Source organism: Dysidea avara, chromosome 7, assembly GCF_963678975.1.
Source record: "Dysidea avara chromosome 7, odDysAvar1.4, whole genome shotgun sequence".
Taxonomy (NCBI): domain Eukaryota; kingdom Metazoa; phylum Porifera; class Demospongiae; order Dictyoceratida; family Dysideidae; genus Dysidea; species Dysidea avara.
In genome coordinates this window covers 23,730,729-23,750,855 of record NC_089278.1, presented here as the reverse complement: position 1 = coordinate 23,750,855, position 20,127 = coordinate 23,730,729, and the positions used below count along the sequence as shown (strand labels likewise).

The 20,127-nt window shown below is 38.6% G+C and overlaps 2 protein-coding genes across 10 annotated transcripts in view; one reads left to right on the top strand and one right to left on the bottom strand.

The window, feature by feature from the left end:
* LOC136259834 (uncharacterized) overlaps positions 1-20,127 on the top strand; it is a 449,685-nt gene that overhangs the window by 408,932 nt on the left and 20,626 nt on the right. For all 3 annotated transcript variants that reach the window (XM_066053387.1, XM_066053386.1, XM_066053388.1), the window contains 10 exons: positions 321-474; positions 525-588; positions 650-716; positions 775-875; positions 925-1,051; positions 1,108-1,149; positions 1,216-1,260; positions 1,319-1,342; positions 1,398-1,434; positions 1,699-1,830. In XM_066053387.1, coding sequence (XP_065909459.1) covers positions 321-474; positions 525-588; positions 650-716; positions 775-875; positions 925-1,051; positions 1,108-1,149; positions 1,216-1,260; positions 1,319-1,342; positions 1,398-1,434; positions 1,699-1,830 — 793 coding nt within the window. The remainder of the gene's footprint in view (positions 1-320; positions 475-524; positions 589-649; positions 717-774; positions 876-924; positions 1,052-1,107; positions 1,150-1,215; positions 1,261-1,318; positions 1,343-1,397; positions 1,435-1,698; positions 1,831-20,127) is intronic.
* On the bottom strand, positions 13,736-18,660 carry LOC136261261 (uncharacterized). 7 transcript variants are annotated; one of them, XM_066055234.1, is made up of 18 exons: positions 18,618-18,660; positions 18,384-18,554; positions 18,271-18,324; positions 18,088-18,222; positions 17,977-18,030; positions 17,803-17,928; positions 17,518-17,745; positions 17,407-17,460; positions 17,236-17,355; positions 17,051-17,179; positions 16,112-17,002; positions 16,001-16,048; positions 15,438-15,943; positions 15,149-15,349; positions 14,870-15,100; positions 14,577-14,805; positions 14,479-14,520; positions 13,736-14,086 (listed from the first exon to the last, which is right to left on the bottom strand). In XM_066055234.1, the coding sequence occupies exons 3-18, from the start codon at positions 18,311-18,313 to the stop codon at positions 13,779-13,781; spliced, it is 3,345 nt and encodes a 1,114-aa protein (XP_065911306.1). In that variant the 5' UTR covers positions 18,314-18,324; positions 18,384-18,554; positions 18,618-18,660; the 3' UTR covers positions 13,736-13,778. The 7 variants fall into 7 exon arrangements, with proteins under 7 accessions (XP_065911306.1, XP_065911304.1, XP_065911302.1 ...); XM_066055232.1 differs by having other exon boundaries at positions 17,236-17,460; positions 17,518-17,643; positions 17,692-17,745; XM_066055230.1 differs by having other exon boundaries at positions 17,236-17,460.

The window sequence follows — 20,127 nt, the reverse complement described above, 5'->3', positions numbered from 1 at the left end:
TCTGTGCAAAGGACACTTGTGCTCCTGTCAAGGCTCCTGTTGAGACTGTGTTCCCTTGTCATCTACTGTCCCATTTTATGCACAAGTAGAGGAGAAAGCATCTTAATATTAATATGTATAAGGAATTTACTTGATCAGACATCATAGAAAAAAGTAGAGAAACAAGGGAGGTTACCTACACCTGTAGATACACTAGTGGACATTTATCGAGTCATAGTTTAGGGATTAAATGTCCACTAAAGTGTAAAAAATATAAATTACAGTACAAATAGTCCATATGCTGATTAAACAATTAAGTGTACTCCATACAATGTTCACAGGGTCCTTGTGTGGTTGTGGCAGTTCTACTTCACTACTTATTTACATCAGCGTTTTGTTGGATGCTTTGTGAAGGAGTAATACTCTACCTGATGTTGGTTGTTGTCTTCAACAACAGATTTAATAACCGTCTATTTTTCTTTGCATTGGGATGGGGTATGAATACAAGTACAATAATATATGGTGATGTATTATATGGAATACAGGTCCTGGAATACCAATAGTTGCTATTTCTACTGGAATTGCCCATGATCAGTATGGAGTTGACTAGTATGTTGCTAAAAGAACAAAACACATAATTTTATGTGTGCATGTATTTTAACACATGTAGTTGTTGGATATCTACAGAAAAGGGTGCTATTGCAGCGTTCCTTGTACCAATGGTGGTAATAATCTTAGTACGTATAGTTTATAATACATAATTCATGCAAGCACATGATTTTTGAAATTGTACAGCTTAACTGTGTGTTCCTTGGATTTACATTGCGAGCACTTTATGGCAGCAAAGGAGGAAAAAACATTACTGGTAAAGAAACTGACAAAATGAAAATGGCAAAGTAATTTCAACTAGACAATCTGGATGAAAATATTTGTTATTGTACTTAGATACATGATAAAAGCAACAATTGTGTTGTTGCCAATATTTGGACTTACATGGCTAATTGGAATTATATCTGTTAATGCAGAAACCAGTGTCTTTGCATGGATATTTGCCATTCTGAACTCTCTACAGGTACTGTACCATAAAGCATGAATTATGTTAAACAGTGTATTTTTCATTGTACATAGGGAGCTTTTATTCTGTTCTTCCATGTATTGAGAAATCAAGAGGTATTTTCCTAATCATCACCTGTAATGTATAGTTAAACTTTGACCATGTGCATATGTTGTACACAGGTGAAAAGTCGGCTGTTCAGTATCAAGGGAAGGGGATATAGGCCTGTGAGTTCATTGTAACTTAATGCATGCATGACTTAGATATCTTTATTCATTTTAATAGGGTAGGAGATATATTTCATCTCGCGTAAGTTTACTCTTACTCTGTGTTCACATTGAGTAGATGTAACTGACTTTTGCAGGTGCCTTCTACACGCACCAGTAACTCTAGAAAAAAGTGTAAGTGTAGTCACTAAAATTGCATGCATAGAAATAGTATTAAGAAATGTTAGTACAGGAGATACTTACTCTACTGAGTAAGTGGGATATAAATAAGGAAAGAATGAGATACAATATTTTGTCTCATTAAGTAACATGTCAATTCTACCAAAAGGATATTTGGCTGGTCTATAGTCCCATAAACACTTGATAGTTGCATTTTCTAGTTTCTACTATAATATCTCTGGAACTTTCTGGTACAGCTGGTTATTTTATTTTATACAGCTGCCCAGAGTGATTCATTCGGCTTTAATCAGCTAGCTAGCCCAACATCAACTTCATTTGGTGAAGGATACATGTCAAACACCCTTGATAAAAAAGAGCTAATAAATCAACCAGTTAGTGAACAAGCCATAGGTAAGCAGTGATATACTTGGAACATATATGATACTGTAAATGTTGTATCTTTACTGATACAATTTCACTGAGTTTTGTGTACTCTAAATCCAACAAATTTGTCATGCCAATGTGATGAAGTGCTTATTGGTAATCACTGTACACTGGGAATTTCAGTTCCATTTGAAAACAAGTGCTGTTTGCATGATAATATCAATGACTAGATGAGTTCATCATGCTAATAACTCTTGTTTTCAAAAATGGAACTGAAGATAATCTGTTCATCATAGCTGACAGACTGTTCTTCTCCTTACACACCTTCAGCACAGCAAAATATTGTTCAACAGGATGTCTGCTGTCCATTAAATGTAGAAATAATCCCCTTTCATTGTAAAAATTCTGGATGGCTTTGTGTAAACCAGCTGTTGGTTTTCTTATCCGTGTAAAAGATTTTGTCCTGTACTACAACTACCATCTTCTATGCTCTCTGGTTTAAATGATTAGAACCTGGGTTAGCTCTATTGACTATATATATATATACATTCCGTACCGGCAGTTTCTGTCTTGTAGTGCGGACATCAGCACTCTACGTTAACAAAACAACTTTTTTTACACATAACAGCTTATACATAGATAGCGTAAGTCTTCAATTGTTGATTACTAAACTGCCAACAGCTGTAGAATCCGCATGCAGTGGAACAGAATGGCCATTTTAGTATAAACAAAAGAACTGAGCTTTTACTATTACAATCTACTCTGAATGGCCACATGAAACAAGATACCAGGGAGGGTGAAGTCACAATAGTCAACCATGTGTATCTAAAGTAGCCCGGCCATAGTTCTTTTAATCACTTGTCAACTGGTGCTCCATTATATCTCTTGTAATGTATCTGAAGCACAAATACTTTGGTTACTAATTAAAGAAACACTGTGTCATGATCTATCAGTTACGGTGAGTATTTTGTATGTACATGCGACCCTTTTTAGCCCCTGTTTCCAAGACCTGGTGTGAATATTCTCCAGTGTGTGGTGTAACTGGCATATTGGCACTGTTGTGAAACTAGTTTTACAAACTAAGCCAAAGCACCAACTATAAACAGTGTTATATAGCTAGTTAAAACACTAAAAATAAAAAAAGTTTATCATTGCACAAACTACATTTTTATAATATACTGTATTAACTTCAAGTCACTGTACAGTATCATCTTGTCCCAATGGCCAAAAAAGAAGTATGTTCATTCTGCTCCTTATTGCACAGTGAATTGTCAATAGTCTCTTTTACAGCATCACACACTATTATTCTGTAAATTGCACAATAGATTACATGTGGTTTCCTCTGACAAACCACATCTAAATGATCATACACTGACACTGAGTAGGCCTGAGTCAAAAATGCTCAAAGTTTTGCCCAAAATGCTTTCAGGAATTTCCCAAATTTTTCACCTATTATGCTCTTCATTGTTCCTATTACGCTTGCATTATGCTCCTAGGTTAATTACATTTCTTAAAATTATGTTGGAACATTTCAATTCACACAAAAACAGCCAAGCTGTGAAAAAATGGTGCAGCCTTAAAAAGCCTGGGTGAAAAAGTTGTGAAATCAAAGGTGACGGCCAAGAAATGGCTGCAATGATGTTAATGCTAATAAATTTTAACAATGCACACAGCCATTATTAAAGTTTTTTAGCATTAACATCATTGCAGCCATTTCTTGGCTGCCACCTTTGATTTCACAACTTTTTTCACCCAGGATTTTTAAGTCTGCACCATTTTTTCACAGCTTGGCTGTTTTTGTGTGGATTTCACTTCTTTTTGTACTTTATAAGGTCCCAAAACCAGCCTATGGCTGACTTTGAGGTTTCTTTTCACTCGCATTTCTTCTTTTCTATGTAGATACAATGAAGATTATTGAAGACAGACTTATAAATGTATTTCATTGCTTGATCTAATTCAATAATTGAAAATATTATTGTAATCATACAGTACGATAGAGTCATACAGTATGATAGTAACTGTATAATAGCGACCACAAAGGAATAGGCATGGCCCACGAAATAAAATCACCCAAAAATCAACCTCAATTTTCCCTGACGACGATGAGGCAGTATCATACACTACGATAGTAGTGTATAGGAGTAGGCGTGGCCCACGAAATAATATCACCCAAAAAACAACTTCAATTTCCCCTAACAATGATCAAGCAGTATTGGTTAGGTGAAACTAAGCCCAAATAAGCTTTCAGATCGACCCAAATCTCTTTCAACAAGTTGCTATGGAATTTTTAAAATAATTTATTTAACGGAATTTTCTACTGACTGAGTAAGTATGTAAGTAAGTAACTGACTGACTGATGCCTTCAGACAAGCGTAACTTGATAACGGCTAAGGCTACGGGCTTGAGTTTTTCACTGTTTGACATCACTTCGGCCCGACAGGTGCCTTTTGGCATACCACAGTACGTACAATGCATTCTTCATGGACTTACCAGTGTGTGTCTTATTCATCTCCGCTGACAGCGAAAAGTGTCTATTTGGCGATAGCATGTGATGGCTTCCCTTCATAACGGAAATCGTCTGTATTTGTCATAGTGGCTATTTTGATAGCAGAGGTGCTTTTCAAACAGTCCTTGATTCATACTGCTGTGTAATAGGTTGAACATAACTGACAACGAAGCGTAATGGATACTTCACTTTTCAGACAATAATTGATATAACTGGAGCGTGCGGCACCATTTCTTTCTTTCGGTATTCGTGGATTGCAGAGGTGCTTTTCAAACAGTTCTTAATTCGAAATTTTGCATAACAGGTTGAACATAGCTGACAACGAAGCATAATAGATACTTCACTTTTCAGACGATGATTGGGGTATGGATACTTCACTTTTCAGACGATGATTGGGGTGCGCGGTGCCATTTCAGATGAGGTATGCGTGGGTTCACCAGTCATAATATATTATTTACAAAAAAAGTTAACAAACAAGTACACAGAAAAAATTGGAATTTCAACTAGAGTAGGGACCATAACACATTGATAAAAAGTACTGAAACAAGCTGGAGTAGAGCGCGATGTTAATTCACAGCAAAACAATAAGAAGTGTTATATCCTTACTGTGCTCAAGATACCATAATGGAAATGCACAGTAGGGATATAACACTTCTTATTGTTTTACTGTGAATTAATATCGTACACTACTCCAGCTTGTTTCAGTACTTTTAATCGATGTATTATGGTCCCTACTCTAGTTGAAAATTCCAAGTTTTTCTGTGTACTTGTTGGTGAGGTAAAACTAATCCCAAACAAGCCTTCAGATCAACCTGAAATGCTTTCAACAAATTGCTAAAGAATTTTAAAAATTTTTTATTCGACAGAATTTTCTACTGACTGACTGAGTAAGTAAGTAAATGACTGACTGATGCCTTCAGACAAGCATAACTCGATAACGGCTAAGGCTACGGGCTTGATTTTTCACTGTTTGATGTCGCTTCGGTCCAACAGGTGCCTTTTGGCACACCGCAGTATGTACAGTGCATTCTTCATGTGTCCTCCTTTGTGTCCCATTCATCTTTGCTGACAGGGAAAGGTGTCAATTTGGTGCGAGCACGTGATGGCTTCCCTTTGAAACAGAAATCGTCTGTATTTTTCATAGTGGCTATTTTGATTACAAAAGTGCTTTTCAAACAGTTTTTGATTCGTATTGCTGTGTAACGGGTTGAACATAGCTACAGTGAAGCATAATGGATACTTCACTTTTCAGATGATAAGTAATAAAATTGGGGCACGGCACCATTTCTTTTGATATGCGTAGATTGTAGAGGTGCTTCTGGAAAAGTTCTTGATTCGTATTGCTGTGTAACGGGTTGAACATAGCTGACAACCAAGCATAATAGATACTTTACTTTTAAGACAATAATTGATATATAGGTGGAGCGTGCGGTGCCATTTCAGATGTGGTATGCATGGGTTCACCAGTCATAATAAAATTATTTACAAAAAAAGTTGACAAACAAGTTCACGAAAAATTTGGAATTTTCAACTAGAATAGGGACCATAGCACATCGATAAAAAGTACTGAAACAAGTTGGAGTAATCCATGATATTAAATCACAGTAAAACAATAAGAAGTGTTATATATATCCCTATTGTGCTCAAGATACCATAACGGAAATGCACAGTAGGGATATAATACTTCTTATTGTTTTACTGTGATTTAATATCATGGACTACTCCAACTTGTTTCAGTACTTTTTATTGATGTGCTATGGTCCCTACTCCAGTTGAAAATTCCAATTTTTTTCATGTACTTATACTCTAATAGAGTGCAAATTTTTTGAGGATTTCTAATAGAACGTACATAGAATGTTCTAGAACAATCTAGTACTTCTATTGGTAGATCTATGAAATTACAAATGTTTGATAATAAGCATATTTCAAGTAGAAAATTCATTTATAAAGCAGAAATTAAGTGAGGTGATCAGCCAAGGTAACAGTGGTTCATTAGTTAAGGATGCAGGTGTTAGGTATAGAGGTCCCTGGTTCAAACTCTGGTAAATTGTTTTTCGACATTTTTTGCACACTATTTTTATCCCATTGTGACTGCTCTATTAGAATATCTCAATCCCATGATTTTACACTTGCTTGGTTTTTGCTTTATAACTTTGTCACTGCAACTCTACTGCTATTCAAACTATCAAAAGGCACTGTTACGATGATCAGCCTATCTACACTCCAATTTTCAAGTTATTTCTATACTCAGTTTACCCTGTAGCCGTGATAGAAGTTTGATCGTTTTTTTACATGATTAAGTGCTCATAACTCCTTGAATATTCCTCAGATTCACAACAAACTTGGTACGTAAATCCACCATTACATACTCTTCAAATGTGCCAAAGATTGAGGAAATCGAGGTACATGTTTGCATTTCATAACAATTTTTGCAAAGTGTGCAAAAAGAAATTGAAGCCACTGTAGCCACCCCCGTTGGCACAAGAAGAAAAAAACGAAGAAAGTAAACAAAATTTTGAATGCCCCATATCTCACAAATAGCTGTTGCAAATTTAATCAAATTTGCTGTGTGGTGTACCCTACTTGGGGGACAGCTATAATGCAAAAATGGTGTGCTTTGGAGAAGGGGACATGGAGCTATGCATGCATGAAAAAGCTGTTTTCTTTCTTCCTGTAAATATACTCACAGTGTGGTTGCCGGCTTTCTTGGCTGCACGACACACTACCATGTGTCTTGATCGGTGAATGCTCTATTAGAGTATTACACTAGAAAGTGACTGTTCTATTAGAGAGTATCAATCTGAGAAGCTGTACAATGCATTTGAGTACTCCATTGCAGTCAGTAGTTTCCACTGACTGCTCTTTTAGGGAGTATCTTCATGGAATTAAGCCCCATAGTTTGAAAAGACTATCTAATATGCTAGCACTATGCTGGCATAGCTATCCAGCCTATTATGTTTTTTATTATGCTGGCATATTTGATGCAGGCTTAACATGAGTATTATTTTGAAGATTACACAATGGACCAGAAATGGTCTCTTCTGAAGTGACACAGTTTTGTAGATTATACATTGAATTACAGGTATAGGCTACAAGTGGTCTCCTCTGACAACACAGAGCCACACCGACAATAATTATTATTTTGTAGATTACACAACAGGTTACAAGTGGTCTCCTCTAAAGACACAGCATCACACAGTAATAGATTCACACAGGTTATTACAGTTACACAGCAAATTACAAGTATAACACTGTCCATTTTATTTAATAAGTCTTTCCAGTCTGGTGTTCTGCCATCGGAATGGAAAATTGCTTTTGTTACCCCTATTTACAAGAAAGGAAGTAAACATCTTGCATGTAATTATAAACCTGTCAGTCTTACATCTACAATAGTTAAGGTTATGGAAACCATTATTAAAAATAATATACTAGAACATCTAAACTCCAATAACTTGTTGACATCCCACCAGTTTGGCTTTTTAGAGGGCCATTCGTGTACTACCCAATTACTTCATGTTATGGATATTTTAACAAAATCACTTGATCAAGTAATACCTGTTAATGTTATTTACATGGATCTGCAAAAAGAGTTTGATAGTGTGCCACATAAACGTTTATTGTATAAGATTGAACATTATGGAGTTACAGGCAACCTTCTTAGATGGATTGATGGATTTCTATCCAATAGGAGACAACGCATTGTTTTAAATGAGGAAAAATCATGTTGGCAAGATGTAAAGAGTGGTGTTCCACAAGGATCAATTCTAGGACCTCTTCTCTTCCTTATTTATGTTAATGATATGTCAAAATCCATCTCAAGTCATGTGTTTTTATTTGCAGACGATATCAAGCTTATACGAACCATTTCTACATTGGCAGACCATGTACAACTTCAAACTGATTTAGATAATCTAGCCAAATGGTGTGATGCGTGGCAACTGAAGTTCAATGTTACTAAATGTAAAGTGATTCACTTTGGTCAAGCCACACACAGCTTTGGAGGCTACTATCTTAATGGTGTCTCATTGGACTCAGTTAAATGTCATAAGGACTTGGGCATTATATTTGATGCGAATTTAAAGTTCCACCAACACGCTTCAGAAGTAGCTATGAAGGCGAACAGGGTATTGGCTTGTATGAAAAGAAGCTTTATCGATTTGAATGAATTTGTACTGTCACTATTATACAAATCAATGGTTCGACCAATATTAGAATACGGAAATGTAATTTTGGGACCCCATTATGTATTAGATCAACGTAAACTTGAGGGTGTGCAACGGCATGCTACAAAACTAGTACCATCTTTAAGAGACAAGTCTTACATAGATCGGCTGACATCAATGAATTTACCATCTCTTTTGTACAGGCACAGACGTGGTGACTTAATATTTCTTTTCAAGATATTGAATGGTTACTTCAATCTGGATCACTCCAACTTTTTCACTCTTTCCCACAATACACAAACTAGAGGTCATGCATATAAATTACTTAAGCCCCCTGCCCCAGTGGCGGATTTGGGGGGGCACAGCGGGCATGTGCCCCCCCTCTTTCATCCCTTTAAAAAAATTGCATATAAGATCAAGATACTCTAATAGAGCAGTCACTCTAATAAAGCAGTCACAGTGTTCATGAATCAGTGTAGTTTAACTATGAAGCTATGAATAAGGATCTTTATATACTTTATAGTAAACACATTTAGTAAAGTGTAGCCATTATTGCTGTGACTTTTTTTTTCACTTTTCAACTTTTGAGCAAAGTGCACCCCCCCTTTCCAAACTCTGGATCCGCCCCTGTGCCCACCATTCATGTCGGGTCAACTATTTTGGTACTACAGTAATTAATGACTGGAACAAGTGATAGTGTAGGAAATTCTTCATTAAACAATTTTAAATCAGCTATAGATAATTACTTTTATGACTATAGATTTATGTTAATGTAATAATTACATTCATAGTTAATTTGTTTATTGCATCTAATTTATGTACATATATGTATGTAATACCATAACTGTTTCACTGCCCATACAAAAGTCTCAATAGTAGCAGTGAAATTTATCCCATATTTCATTGGTAGCAGTGAAAAAGTTGTAATTGCAATTTCATTGGCTAGAATTTATGTTAACAATGTAGCGCCAATTAGTGTTTACACGTGTTTAGTACATAGTGACAAATTGCATACTATAGCAACACTAATGCACAGCATGCATATATATTATGTAGGGAGTATGGGAATAGCATGGGTATAGCAGTGAAATTTGGGATAAATACCACTCTTGTTGTATTTATCCCAAATTTCACTGCTATCCATGCTATTACTAGTACTAATTGAATGGGTGTACAGGCTTCTAAGCCTCAACCCAAATCACATCGTAATCATAATCATAATCTCCTCTGACGACACAGTATATTACACAATGGAATACGAGTATGGGGCGCCATTTGAGTCAAAATACCATGCATGGTGTTTCAACAATATTTTTGTGTCCAAGATATATATTGGCGAGGGGTCCGTCACGACCCTAGAATCCTGTACGAGATTCCGAATCCCACGATATTCCAGGCAAGATTCCGGATTCCAACCCAAGATTCCATATTCCAAGCAAAATTCCGGATTCCAGATATCCAGTTACAGCTAGCTACGGAACTAGCTGTGAAAAGCTCAATAATACTCTAGAAGGCGAGATAAAAGGTTTTCTGAGTGTAAGGATGATCCAGAAAGCTGCTTTTTATCTTGTAACAAGCAAGTAACTATAATCTAATGTTTACAAACTTTGTATACAATCAATTCAATTCAAAACAGATTATTAAAATTCAATAATCATAATATAAACACAATGACAATTAGCTACCTTGACAATTACAAATACATGATGTGTCATACAATAATGTAAACACGTAGCTATAAGTGTTAGCTACCTATAGATTCCACTCCTTAAATTTGCTGCATTCAACACAGTACCATAATTTTATATCCTCACAGTAGTCCACACAAGCAGCATGAAACCATTTATTACATCTATCGCAGCATACCATCTTGCAACCATCATCTGGCATTTGACATATGCAGTGAACTTCAGCTACTTCAGCACTTAAAATCCTAGACTTATGCTTGTGATGCCATGCGGAGGGGAATTCTTTTATCTGGCAAGTTTTTAGAATCTCCTGTAGATGTGATCGCAAATGTAGATGTGAATGCTTGGTATTATAATTCTTCAAGATCAGAACTTTGTGACCTGGAGGAAATTCAAACGAGGACCCAGAACTAGTAGGTAAGAACTTGCTGTGCATGCTAGGATCATGTGAAAATTGTTTCTCTACAAATGTTTCCATTGTTTTAACAGAATCTGCATCCATGTAAGCAATAGATTCTTCCGTGTCAAATCCTGATGCAAGAAAATATTTCTGTACATATCCTGGTAACCTTTCTTTCATCAATGATAACAACTCTGGTGAAGAAACATCTGGCAAGGCAAAATTCGAGGTAAAATCAGAATCACTACGAAAAACTAAATAAAGAAGCCATCACAAATATATTTTTAAAATGTTTACCATCACTGCATGGCCACTGAGCTGGCGAGGGGCAAGGCTCTGGGTTAGCTATCGCACTATTGCTCGCTGCTCGCTAGGCTACTGGTATCTCGAGTTAGACACAGCTACGCAATCAACCACATCGCCTCGCACGTCGCGGACCACGTTATATCTCTCTTGCATCCGTAAAGTCAGCTCAAACACTTTGAAGTAACGTTCAAAGTTAGGTTCAAAGAACAACTCGGGAAGAACAGGCCCAGCGAGGCCCAGATACAGAACGTAGGCGTGCTATTAAAATATCCGGAAGTCTCCTGAAATAAACGGGCTTCTATCAAGCCAAAGATTCCTGATTCCGTGTGGGATTCCAAGGGATTCCAAATGAGTTGTACGGGATTCCAGCACGTGACGGACCCCTTGTATATTGGAAGTCCGAGATATATATTGGAAATTGTGTTTGTAGTTTAGTTGTAGAGTAATTTGTATTGTAGCTGTAAAAATAATAAAAATAAAAAAAATAAAAAAGATATATTGCCGGAAGTCCGAGATATAATATTGGAGGTCAAGATATATATCGGCAAGAGTACATAATATATATATTTAGGGAGAGTGTCCAACGCTGTATTGCCCCTTCAAAACGCACTGCGTAAAAATCTTACGCAATAGCCATCACCACCAAAAGGTGCTAATTTACATAAGGTTTCCTTCAGCCGATATAAGCACACAACATGTTCATAAAAACGCTTATTGTACGCATAGAATGCGCGTTATGCAGACGCGATTTATTTTCCAGTGCGCGTAAGGATGTGGCGGACGATGGAAGATGCTTCCATATTATCTGCTATCTTCGATGAAGAAGACGAAGAGCTTAATAGTGACGAGGCAAACGATTTTCATGAACCAGACTCTCTCACGAAAGGTAGAAGAGCAAAGAGTGCTACTTGTAAGAAGCTTGACCTTTCGAAGAACACTACGGCTTGTGAAGATTTCGAACGCGGCAGTGATGGTAATCCAGAGCCTATGCCAGAGCCAACCGATACAAAACCTGTTAAAGCAAAGCGGGCCATTTCTAGTAATATAGCGAAGCAAGCTACAAAAGACCCAGTGAGCGACCCAGTGCACGTGGATGAGGGAAGCGATGACGATGTCGCTCAAAATGTGGAACGAAGCAATTCACGTGGGAGAAGAAAGCGGGCTGTTTCTAGCCAGAAATCGCAATCTACGAACACTACAGATTGTCCAGCTGGTGGAGAAAGCAGCAATGATGTTCCACCAGAACCAACCGGCAGAGCGAAACGTGGGAGAAAAAAGGATCGGTCCAACCTCGCAAGAAGGTAAAATCGTCCACTAGCACTGATGCTGGAGCTGACAATGAAGGAAGAAGTAATGCTGCTTCTTCACGATCAAAGGCCAGAGGTGGAAAAACCAAAAAAACCGTGACACAGGATGGTGAAGAGAGTGGAGACGACTGTCAGGACAGTTCTTCCCTAACTTGCGGAAAAGCCAAGAAATCAGTGTCTCGTAAGATGTTAGGAAAGACTGAGAAACACCGAATCATGCAGCACGTTGGAAGTTTGAATCCAACGGGAGTTGCAGTAATGGTAATAGCTGCAGTGGTTCGTTCTTTGCCTGACTGTGAAGCTCACTTGAAAGAAGTTTGTTCCAACATAGTACCATCTTCAACTGCTTTCTATGTTAAGCATTTACAGGAAATGTACCAAACATTTTACAATGAGTGCTCAACGATAAAAGATAGATATTTACATTTTCAACTTAAGTGGCATAACCATTGTGGTCTTTTCCTCCTCAATTGCAACCAGGAGCTGACTACCATGGGATTACACCCTTCAGATCCTTTGGCTGAAAAGGTTGTGGCAGTGCGAGCACAGTGGAGCAGAATTTGTGCTGAGAATTCAATTTCACTGAAGGAAAAGAAAAAATTCGTGATGCTATATTCATCTGCTGTCTTCAACCATCTCTTACGGCAGTGTCACGGAGTTTTGCAGAAAGAACAGGAAACAGCAGAAATTTCTGAAGATGGAAAGGACACCTATTTACGTTTTGGAGGGGCTGCTCTGGCAACCATGCTACATTTGCGTTATGACAAGATGAGAGCTGATAATTTAGAAGATCAAAAGAGAAGACAGATTTCAGAAGAAATAACAATTCTGCAACGAATCAATTCATACACTAAAGAACATATTCCTGACTACCTGAAGTATAGGGACAATGGACATATGTACTTCCCTTGTCCTGAGATGCTGCCATTCCTAACAGCTGTCGATTTAACCACCCGAGAAAATGTAAACGAATCTGGTTTTAAAGAACATGGATCTGAGCTTTTGCACATTGTCACTACTTCTCTTCAAGAAGCAAACCACATCAAATCTCTCTTTGTGGAGCTTCTTTTAGCCAAGGTACCTGAATTTGATGATTTGAGTCAAGTCTCCATCCAGAGCGTGTACTGTGAATTTGTACGCAAGTTGAGCAACACTAGAATTAATGAGTTTATCGATTCTTTCAAGCAAACAACTGCTGCTTCCAAAGGGATGGCAACATTAGCAGGGCAGAACCTAAGGGATAGCTTATTGAGTCACCACATAAATCTCAAGACTCATATGAAACAATAAACTATATTTGTAAGAGTTTGCTAAAATGTATGTGAGGTGTGTAAATAACAATGTTTTTAAGATTTTGTGACTAAGGATTCAGTGCATGCCAGTATGTTACACAGTGGAACCTGTTTTAATGGCCACTTCTTTTAAATACCTCAAATTTCATGACTCGAAAATTTATGAACTGATTCACCTGTCTTAAAGCATCCACCTGTTCACTGAGGCCAAGAGATTTTGTCGCAAAGGTGACTGGCTTAGACAGGTTCAACTGTAAATGTTTACCATGATTATTTTGGAAAATTTAATGTAGGATAATCAACAGCAATAAAATTATTTACTCTTTTTGTTATATTGTTTCTTTTCCAGAGTGCATTCACTTAGTTGAAGGGTGGCATCTCGGTACCCTACTGAGCTATGGTGGGCGGTCACACAGTGTTTAATCAAGTGGGCAGCTCGAGTATTGGCATAGTTGGTAGCACTCAGCTTACCACCAGCGGTGTGTTTGAATTGACTAAAAAGTGTTTCCACTGCACTGCCCGAGAGTCTCACTGGACTGATAAAGTGGTCTGGGTATTTTTCAAGAAAATTAGATGCAAAGCTCTTGAATCCATATATGCAAACACGTAGGAGGTCCCATGCTACAAAAAAAAAACAAAAAAAAACACAATGTAATATGATATGATGTATGCATCACCCAAACAGACACACATGCCCATGTATAGTGGAATCGCTCTTGAAGGATCCTTAGTCCACTGAACATTCAACCCCTTTATATAAAGCACAGCTTTTGAGTTCCCAATAGACTGCTGATAATACAGTTCAGTTTTTTGTAGAAAGCTTTCTTATATAGCCTTAAAATCAAATAACCATATGGTAACAGTGAATTCTCATCTAAGTTTGTTGACCTTAAGGGGTGCATTATATAGAGGTTACACTGCACCTCAACATACCAACACTTAACAGTACAAGTCACATTTCATACATGTAACACCACACAGTATTCTACAACATTATTTAAAAGTTTACGTACTTTGCCAGCTCAGAAACCTAGGATCTTGTAACTTCATTGGTCCTATGAAATACAAATACCATCAGTAGGTAATTCATAAAATCTCTCTATTATTTTACCCTTTGTAGACAGATTCTTGTGCCATGTGGTGAAATAGGAGTAACCATCTTCAATGGATTTTAGCACTGGAGACTGCAAACTGACTATCTTCTTGTGGCTCAAATATCCATTCTCAAAGAGCTTGTTGCAAGCCTCAAGATACTTCAGACACAGTTCAACACTGACCGAATCAGATGGGGCTGGGTCTTGCTTGCAGTACTTGTATAGTTCTGAAAGAACTAGCTCTTGCTGCAAGCAAATAAATCCTTGATTTACTAACAGTGTAGCACAAATAAACAAATTTTACTCTAACCTGCATTATCTTTGCAGGCAACACATTCAATTTTGTCCAGGAATCACGAAGGACAAAAGCCTCTCGCAACTTAGGAACCAGCCTTGCTTCTCCACTTTCCCTCCTTTGGCATTCCCTCGCATACAAATCAGTAATAGCCTTCCAGCTGAACTGTTCACCATCAATAGTATACCGAAAGCCTTTAGTGCCACCACTTTGAGACGAGAATAAGGCATTAATCATGTTCTTCAGCTGAATTACAAAAAACATTACATTGATTAACTTTGTGAACAAGTGTACCTGGTGGCTAGGGCATATCAGCCAATGAATTTTGTTGGGTGGATCATATTGATTGATAAAGTATGGTTTAATCACAAAAGGATCCAATCCAGAATGGTCGTTATTGTATGCCCCAGTAAAGTGGCCATGAGATGCCTTAAGAGCTGCCAAATTTGCAGAAGATCCGTCGCAAATTAATAAGCTAGTTCTCAGATCATATACCTGCAGTACATGAGTAAATATTCTTGAAACAAAAACAGTGACAAAAAATTGTCATACTATACTGCTAGATTAATAACAAAATACAAACCTGAAACAGTTGAATTGTCTCTAAAATGCAGGCTAAAACAAACTTCGATGACATGCTTTCAGAACAACTGTAGTAAGGCCCCACTATGTCAAAACCAGAGGTCAAATCCCTCCACAGGAACTGAAGCATGTGGGTAGTTTGCTGGACATGTTGATCTGGAGAAAGGGATTGAAACACGTCTTGTAAGCTAGCTTGGTCCCGTTCAGTCATTGCTAGTCCAATTATTCGTTGACTTCGGGAGTTCCAAATTAAGCCACTAACTACCTTGACCTCATCAAATATAAGTGTGCCATCTGACTGTGGGGTTAGTTTTCCTTCTTTCTTACACTTTGCCACCGATGCTGCATACATTTCAACTTGCTTTGCAATGCTTTCTGCAGCAGCACCAGCCTCATGTAAGAAAGCACCAGTATAGGCTTGAAGAGTTGATCGTGATGGCAATTGTAAGATATTGAAACTCTTCAATGCCTCGTAAGCAGCTGGGCTTCTGACAAACACAGCAAGTGCTGCACAAATGAAAAAAAGAAATTAAGCTAGTAACTAATTATTTTGCATATATTTACCTATCCTGATGGTGATAGTACTCCACTGATTTTGCTTTTTCCCATTGCCTAAAAATACACAAAAAGGTAAATGACTTATAATTATTGCAGTGGTAAATTTCAGCTACTTACGATTCAGCCTTTGATCTTTAAAGAATTCTGCTTTTGGATTTCTTTTATCATCATTCCAAATACTGCGACCAGTTGGCATCTCTTTCAGTACTTCATCGAGCTCAGTAGCAGCTTCACTCTCTATGGTCTGCATGATTTGATTGACTTCATCACTCTGGTCATCTTCAAGTACAACTTCATTGTTAGCTTTTGCAATTGCCACTTTATCTCGTGAGCGTTCTCGCTGTGTGGCTTGCTTTCGTTTAGCCACACTCTTTGGGGATAAGTACTTGAGTTCAAAGCTGGATGATGGCAGCAGTCGCTTAGCATGTTTAGCTGGACTGACATCAGATCTCTTCCGTTGGTGTTCTAGGTCAGTATTGAGTCTCTTGCATCCTCGGCACAACACTGCACTTTTGCTACGATCTTTCAACGGGGCTTGCACTGGAAGTTTTTGCCACAACGAACAGTTTTTGGAGTCGACACGTTTAAAAGGGTGTTCCCACAAACGACAACTTTCCAGATGGTATCTGATAACAGCAAAGAAATATTCATGGTAATGCTGCACATTGAGCCCTGGACAAAATTTGTATCCATTCTTCTCCGATATCACCCCGCAAGCATCTAAGAATTCCTTAGCAGTAGAAATAGTGCCATTGTTAATAGTGGTAAACAAAATTTGTGTTTCGTATTTGTAGGATGCTTCCATTCGATACAAAAGGACCCTAGCAACTGAAATGTGCCCAGCTGGTGGTACATCAAATGTAGTTTTCTGAATTACTTCCAGGATAGGCCTACTCGAGGCACTATCCGAGCACTTTCTGGGTATGAAACACAAATCCTCATAGTGTGATTCACCCTGGGATATGTAGCTTATAAGGCTACTAGATGGCTGGGTAGCTGTAATTCGTTCTAAATTGTTGCAACATCAGCAAAAGACAAGGTTGGCTTGTGGCATACCTGGCTCAATTACATCATCTCTGGATATCTCACTGTGACCTTCCATCACCTTCAAAGGCAAATCTCCAGCAACACTCACTATACTGCAGCTTGTAGGAATACATGATGACTGCACAGTTGCTCCACTCCCTTATGGGGAAAGATACAAAAATTTCAAGTTAACAGTAGGCTACATAAGTACGCACCTAGAACTGTTTGGCCTTCTCTGAGGGCAGTGTGCACTAAAAAGGGATTGAAGGAGGGGAAACTTGCTGCATTACAGCTTGTGTGACTGCCAGGCAGCTGTATACAAGCAGCTCCACTCTCTTCTGAGTGATGTTTATAGTTATTAAGTCCCAAACTGGCCTGCTGCATACCTGGCAATGCTCCACTATGTCTTAACACACCACCTGGTTGCATCACCACTCCTCCTTCAGAGTAAACAAACGTGACATTGATTCAATCACTTCAAGTAGACTTTGACATACCTGGCAGTGTTGCAGCATCCATTTGGCCTTCTCTGTGCACTGCAATGGAATTGAAGAAGAGGAAACTTGCTGCATTACAGCTCGTGTGACTGCCAGGCAGCTGTATACAAGCAGCTCCACTTCCTTCTGAATAATGTTTGTAGTTATTAAGTCTCAAACCAGCCTGCTGAATACCTGGCAATACTCCACTCTGTCTTAACACACCACCTGGTTGCATCACCACTCCTCCTTCAGAGTAAACAAACGTGACATTGATTCAATCACTTCAAGTAGACTTTGACATACCTGGCAGTGTTGCAGCATCCATTTGGCCTTCTCTGTGTACTGCAACGGAATTGAAGAAGGGGAAACTTGCTGCATTACAGCTCGTGTGACTGCCAGGCAGCTGTATACAAGCAGCTCCACTTCCTTCTGAATGATGTTTGTAGTTATTAAATCCCAAACTGGCCTGCTGCATACCTGGCAATGTTCCACTCTGTCTTATCACACCACCTGGTTGCATCACCACTCCTCCTTCAGAAAAAACAAATGTGAAATTGATTCAATCGCTTCAAGTAGACTACGACATACCTGGCAGTGTTGCAGCATTCATTTGGTCTTCTCTGAGGAGAGTGTGCACTGCAAACGGATTGAAGGCGGGGAAACATGCTGCATTACAGCTTGTGTGACTGCCAGGCAGCTGTATACAAGCAGCTCCACTTCCTTCTGAATGATTTTAGTAGTTATTAAGTCTCAAACCAGCCTGCTGAATACCTGGCAATACTCCACTCTGTCTTAACACACCACCTGGTTGCATCACCACTCTTCCTTCAGAGTAAAACAAACGTGAAATTGATTCATTTGCTGCAGGTAGACTTATATAATACCTGACTGTGTTGCAGTAATGGTTACAGTATCCTCGACATTATCATTCCGTTGAACCACCTCTTCCTCTCAAGTGGTAGCGATGGATCGAATGGCAGGAAGATTCCGAGGCGCTACAACGCGACTCGAGATCACTATTCCGTCTTGCAGGCGATCTGTATCGCAAATGTGTGCTGAAACAAAGCGATAGTTGCCAGTGTTAAGCGTTTGTCTGTTTAAATCACGATTGCACTCACCTCCACTGGAAGCCGCCATTTTGTCACTAGTCGCAAAGCGCCTGTGACTTATAATAGGCATCATAACCAAGCGCAGTGACTAATACCAAGCACTCTAAGAGGTTGCAGGTCTTCGCTTTCACTGCCTTTGATATATCAACGCCTATCAACGAGTCTTTCGCGGCGAAGCCTTGTACTGGAGTTTACTGACGTTATACTGAGATATGTGGGATATGATGTAACACTTTTACGCAGTGCGTTTTGATGGAGCAATGCAGCGTTGGACACTCTCCCTAAATATATATATTATGTACTCTTGATATCGGATGTCCTATAGAGGACTTGCACGCGTGAAACAACGGTTGCTAGGCGGACATGTTTCGGGACAACTTTGTATGACATATATTGGGTCAGAATGAAGGTGCCGTACGCAAGGAAATTTTTATGTCAAAAAATTGACGAATTGGTTTAATTCGTCAAATTTAAATTCGTCAAATGTTTATAAGCGCCCTTAAAAGTACAGGTTTTGCCTACAATTTCCTTATTTTCATCAACATTTTAATCGTCAAATCTGCTGAAGTCTGAATTCGTCAAATTTTTCTTATGTCAAAATTTCCTTGCGTACGGTAACAAGATTTATTCACTAAGTACTGGGTATAGTGGCACTGGGAAGCGGGGCTGGTTTCGAAATAGAGAATCTTATCATTGGCTTTGTGAAATAGTTGGCTAATTAAATTTCGATACATTACTCACCAATTCTAACTTCTTCGCCTTTTTTTAACGAGCTGGGTGGTATTACAACACAACTCAACACTGATTCGCTTCATTACAGCCTGTACCAAATCCTGAGAAAGCGTTTTTCAGCCACAACACTGTCCCAAAACATGACCGACAGTTACGGTTGCTTAGCAATTACGATGATTTACGTCACGCTGCAAGTCCTCTATATCCATCTAGGATGTCCAATATCAAATGGTACGGTCGTACCGTTAACTTTAAGTAGGAATCCAGGTGAAATTTTCGTGCCGCCCAAAATTCCACCTTTAAAAATCATCCTAGAGATATCTTATGAGACACGGAATAGTGCTAGTCACATAAAACAGCATTAAATACAACAAAACGCTTACAGGTGGCCGGATACAGAATTTTAAAAATCGCCAAAAACTTGAATTTTAGACTGACTGCCTGATCACAGTCGCAAGCCTAGAGGTCAAACGAAGCAGTGCACGGCCACCATTTTACACCATAATAACAAACTCACCAGTGGGATGTGCCTTTTTTGGGGTTCCAACGAGTGTGTGTCCTCTGTGCCTTGTCTTTTCTTTTATGTTCAATCAAGCTGCTTGCCTACTTCTTCATCCAATGAAACCATATCGAGGCATTAATTTTCCGTAGCAACACTTTAGCATAATAGACACCACAAGATTATTTAAGGCGCTTAGACTACGCTACTGTACGGAGGCACAGATTATATCAAGACTCACAGTAGTGAGGCGCGCGGCCAAGAACTACGAAGCGCACGCCCAATTAA

Coding starts and splice junctions, on each gene's coding strand:
- LOC136261261 (XM_066055230.1), bottom strand. CDS start 18,313: ATGCAACCAGGTGGTGTGTTAAGACAGAGTGGAGTATTGCCAG. Junction 17,003..17,050: donor AGATGATGTAATTGAGCCAG/GTATGCCACAAG, acceptor GCAACAATTTAG/AACGAATTACAGCTACCCAG. Junction 16,049..16,111: donor TAAAGATCAAAGGCTGAATC/GTAAGTAGCTGA, acceptor GTGTATTTTTAG/GCAATGGGAAAAAGCAAAAT.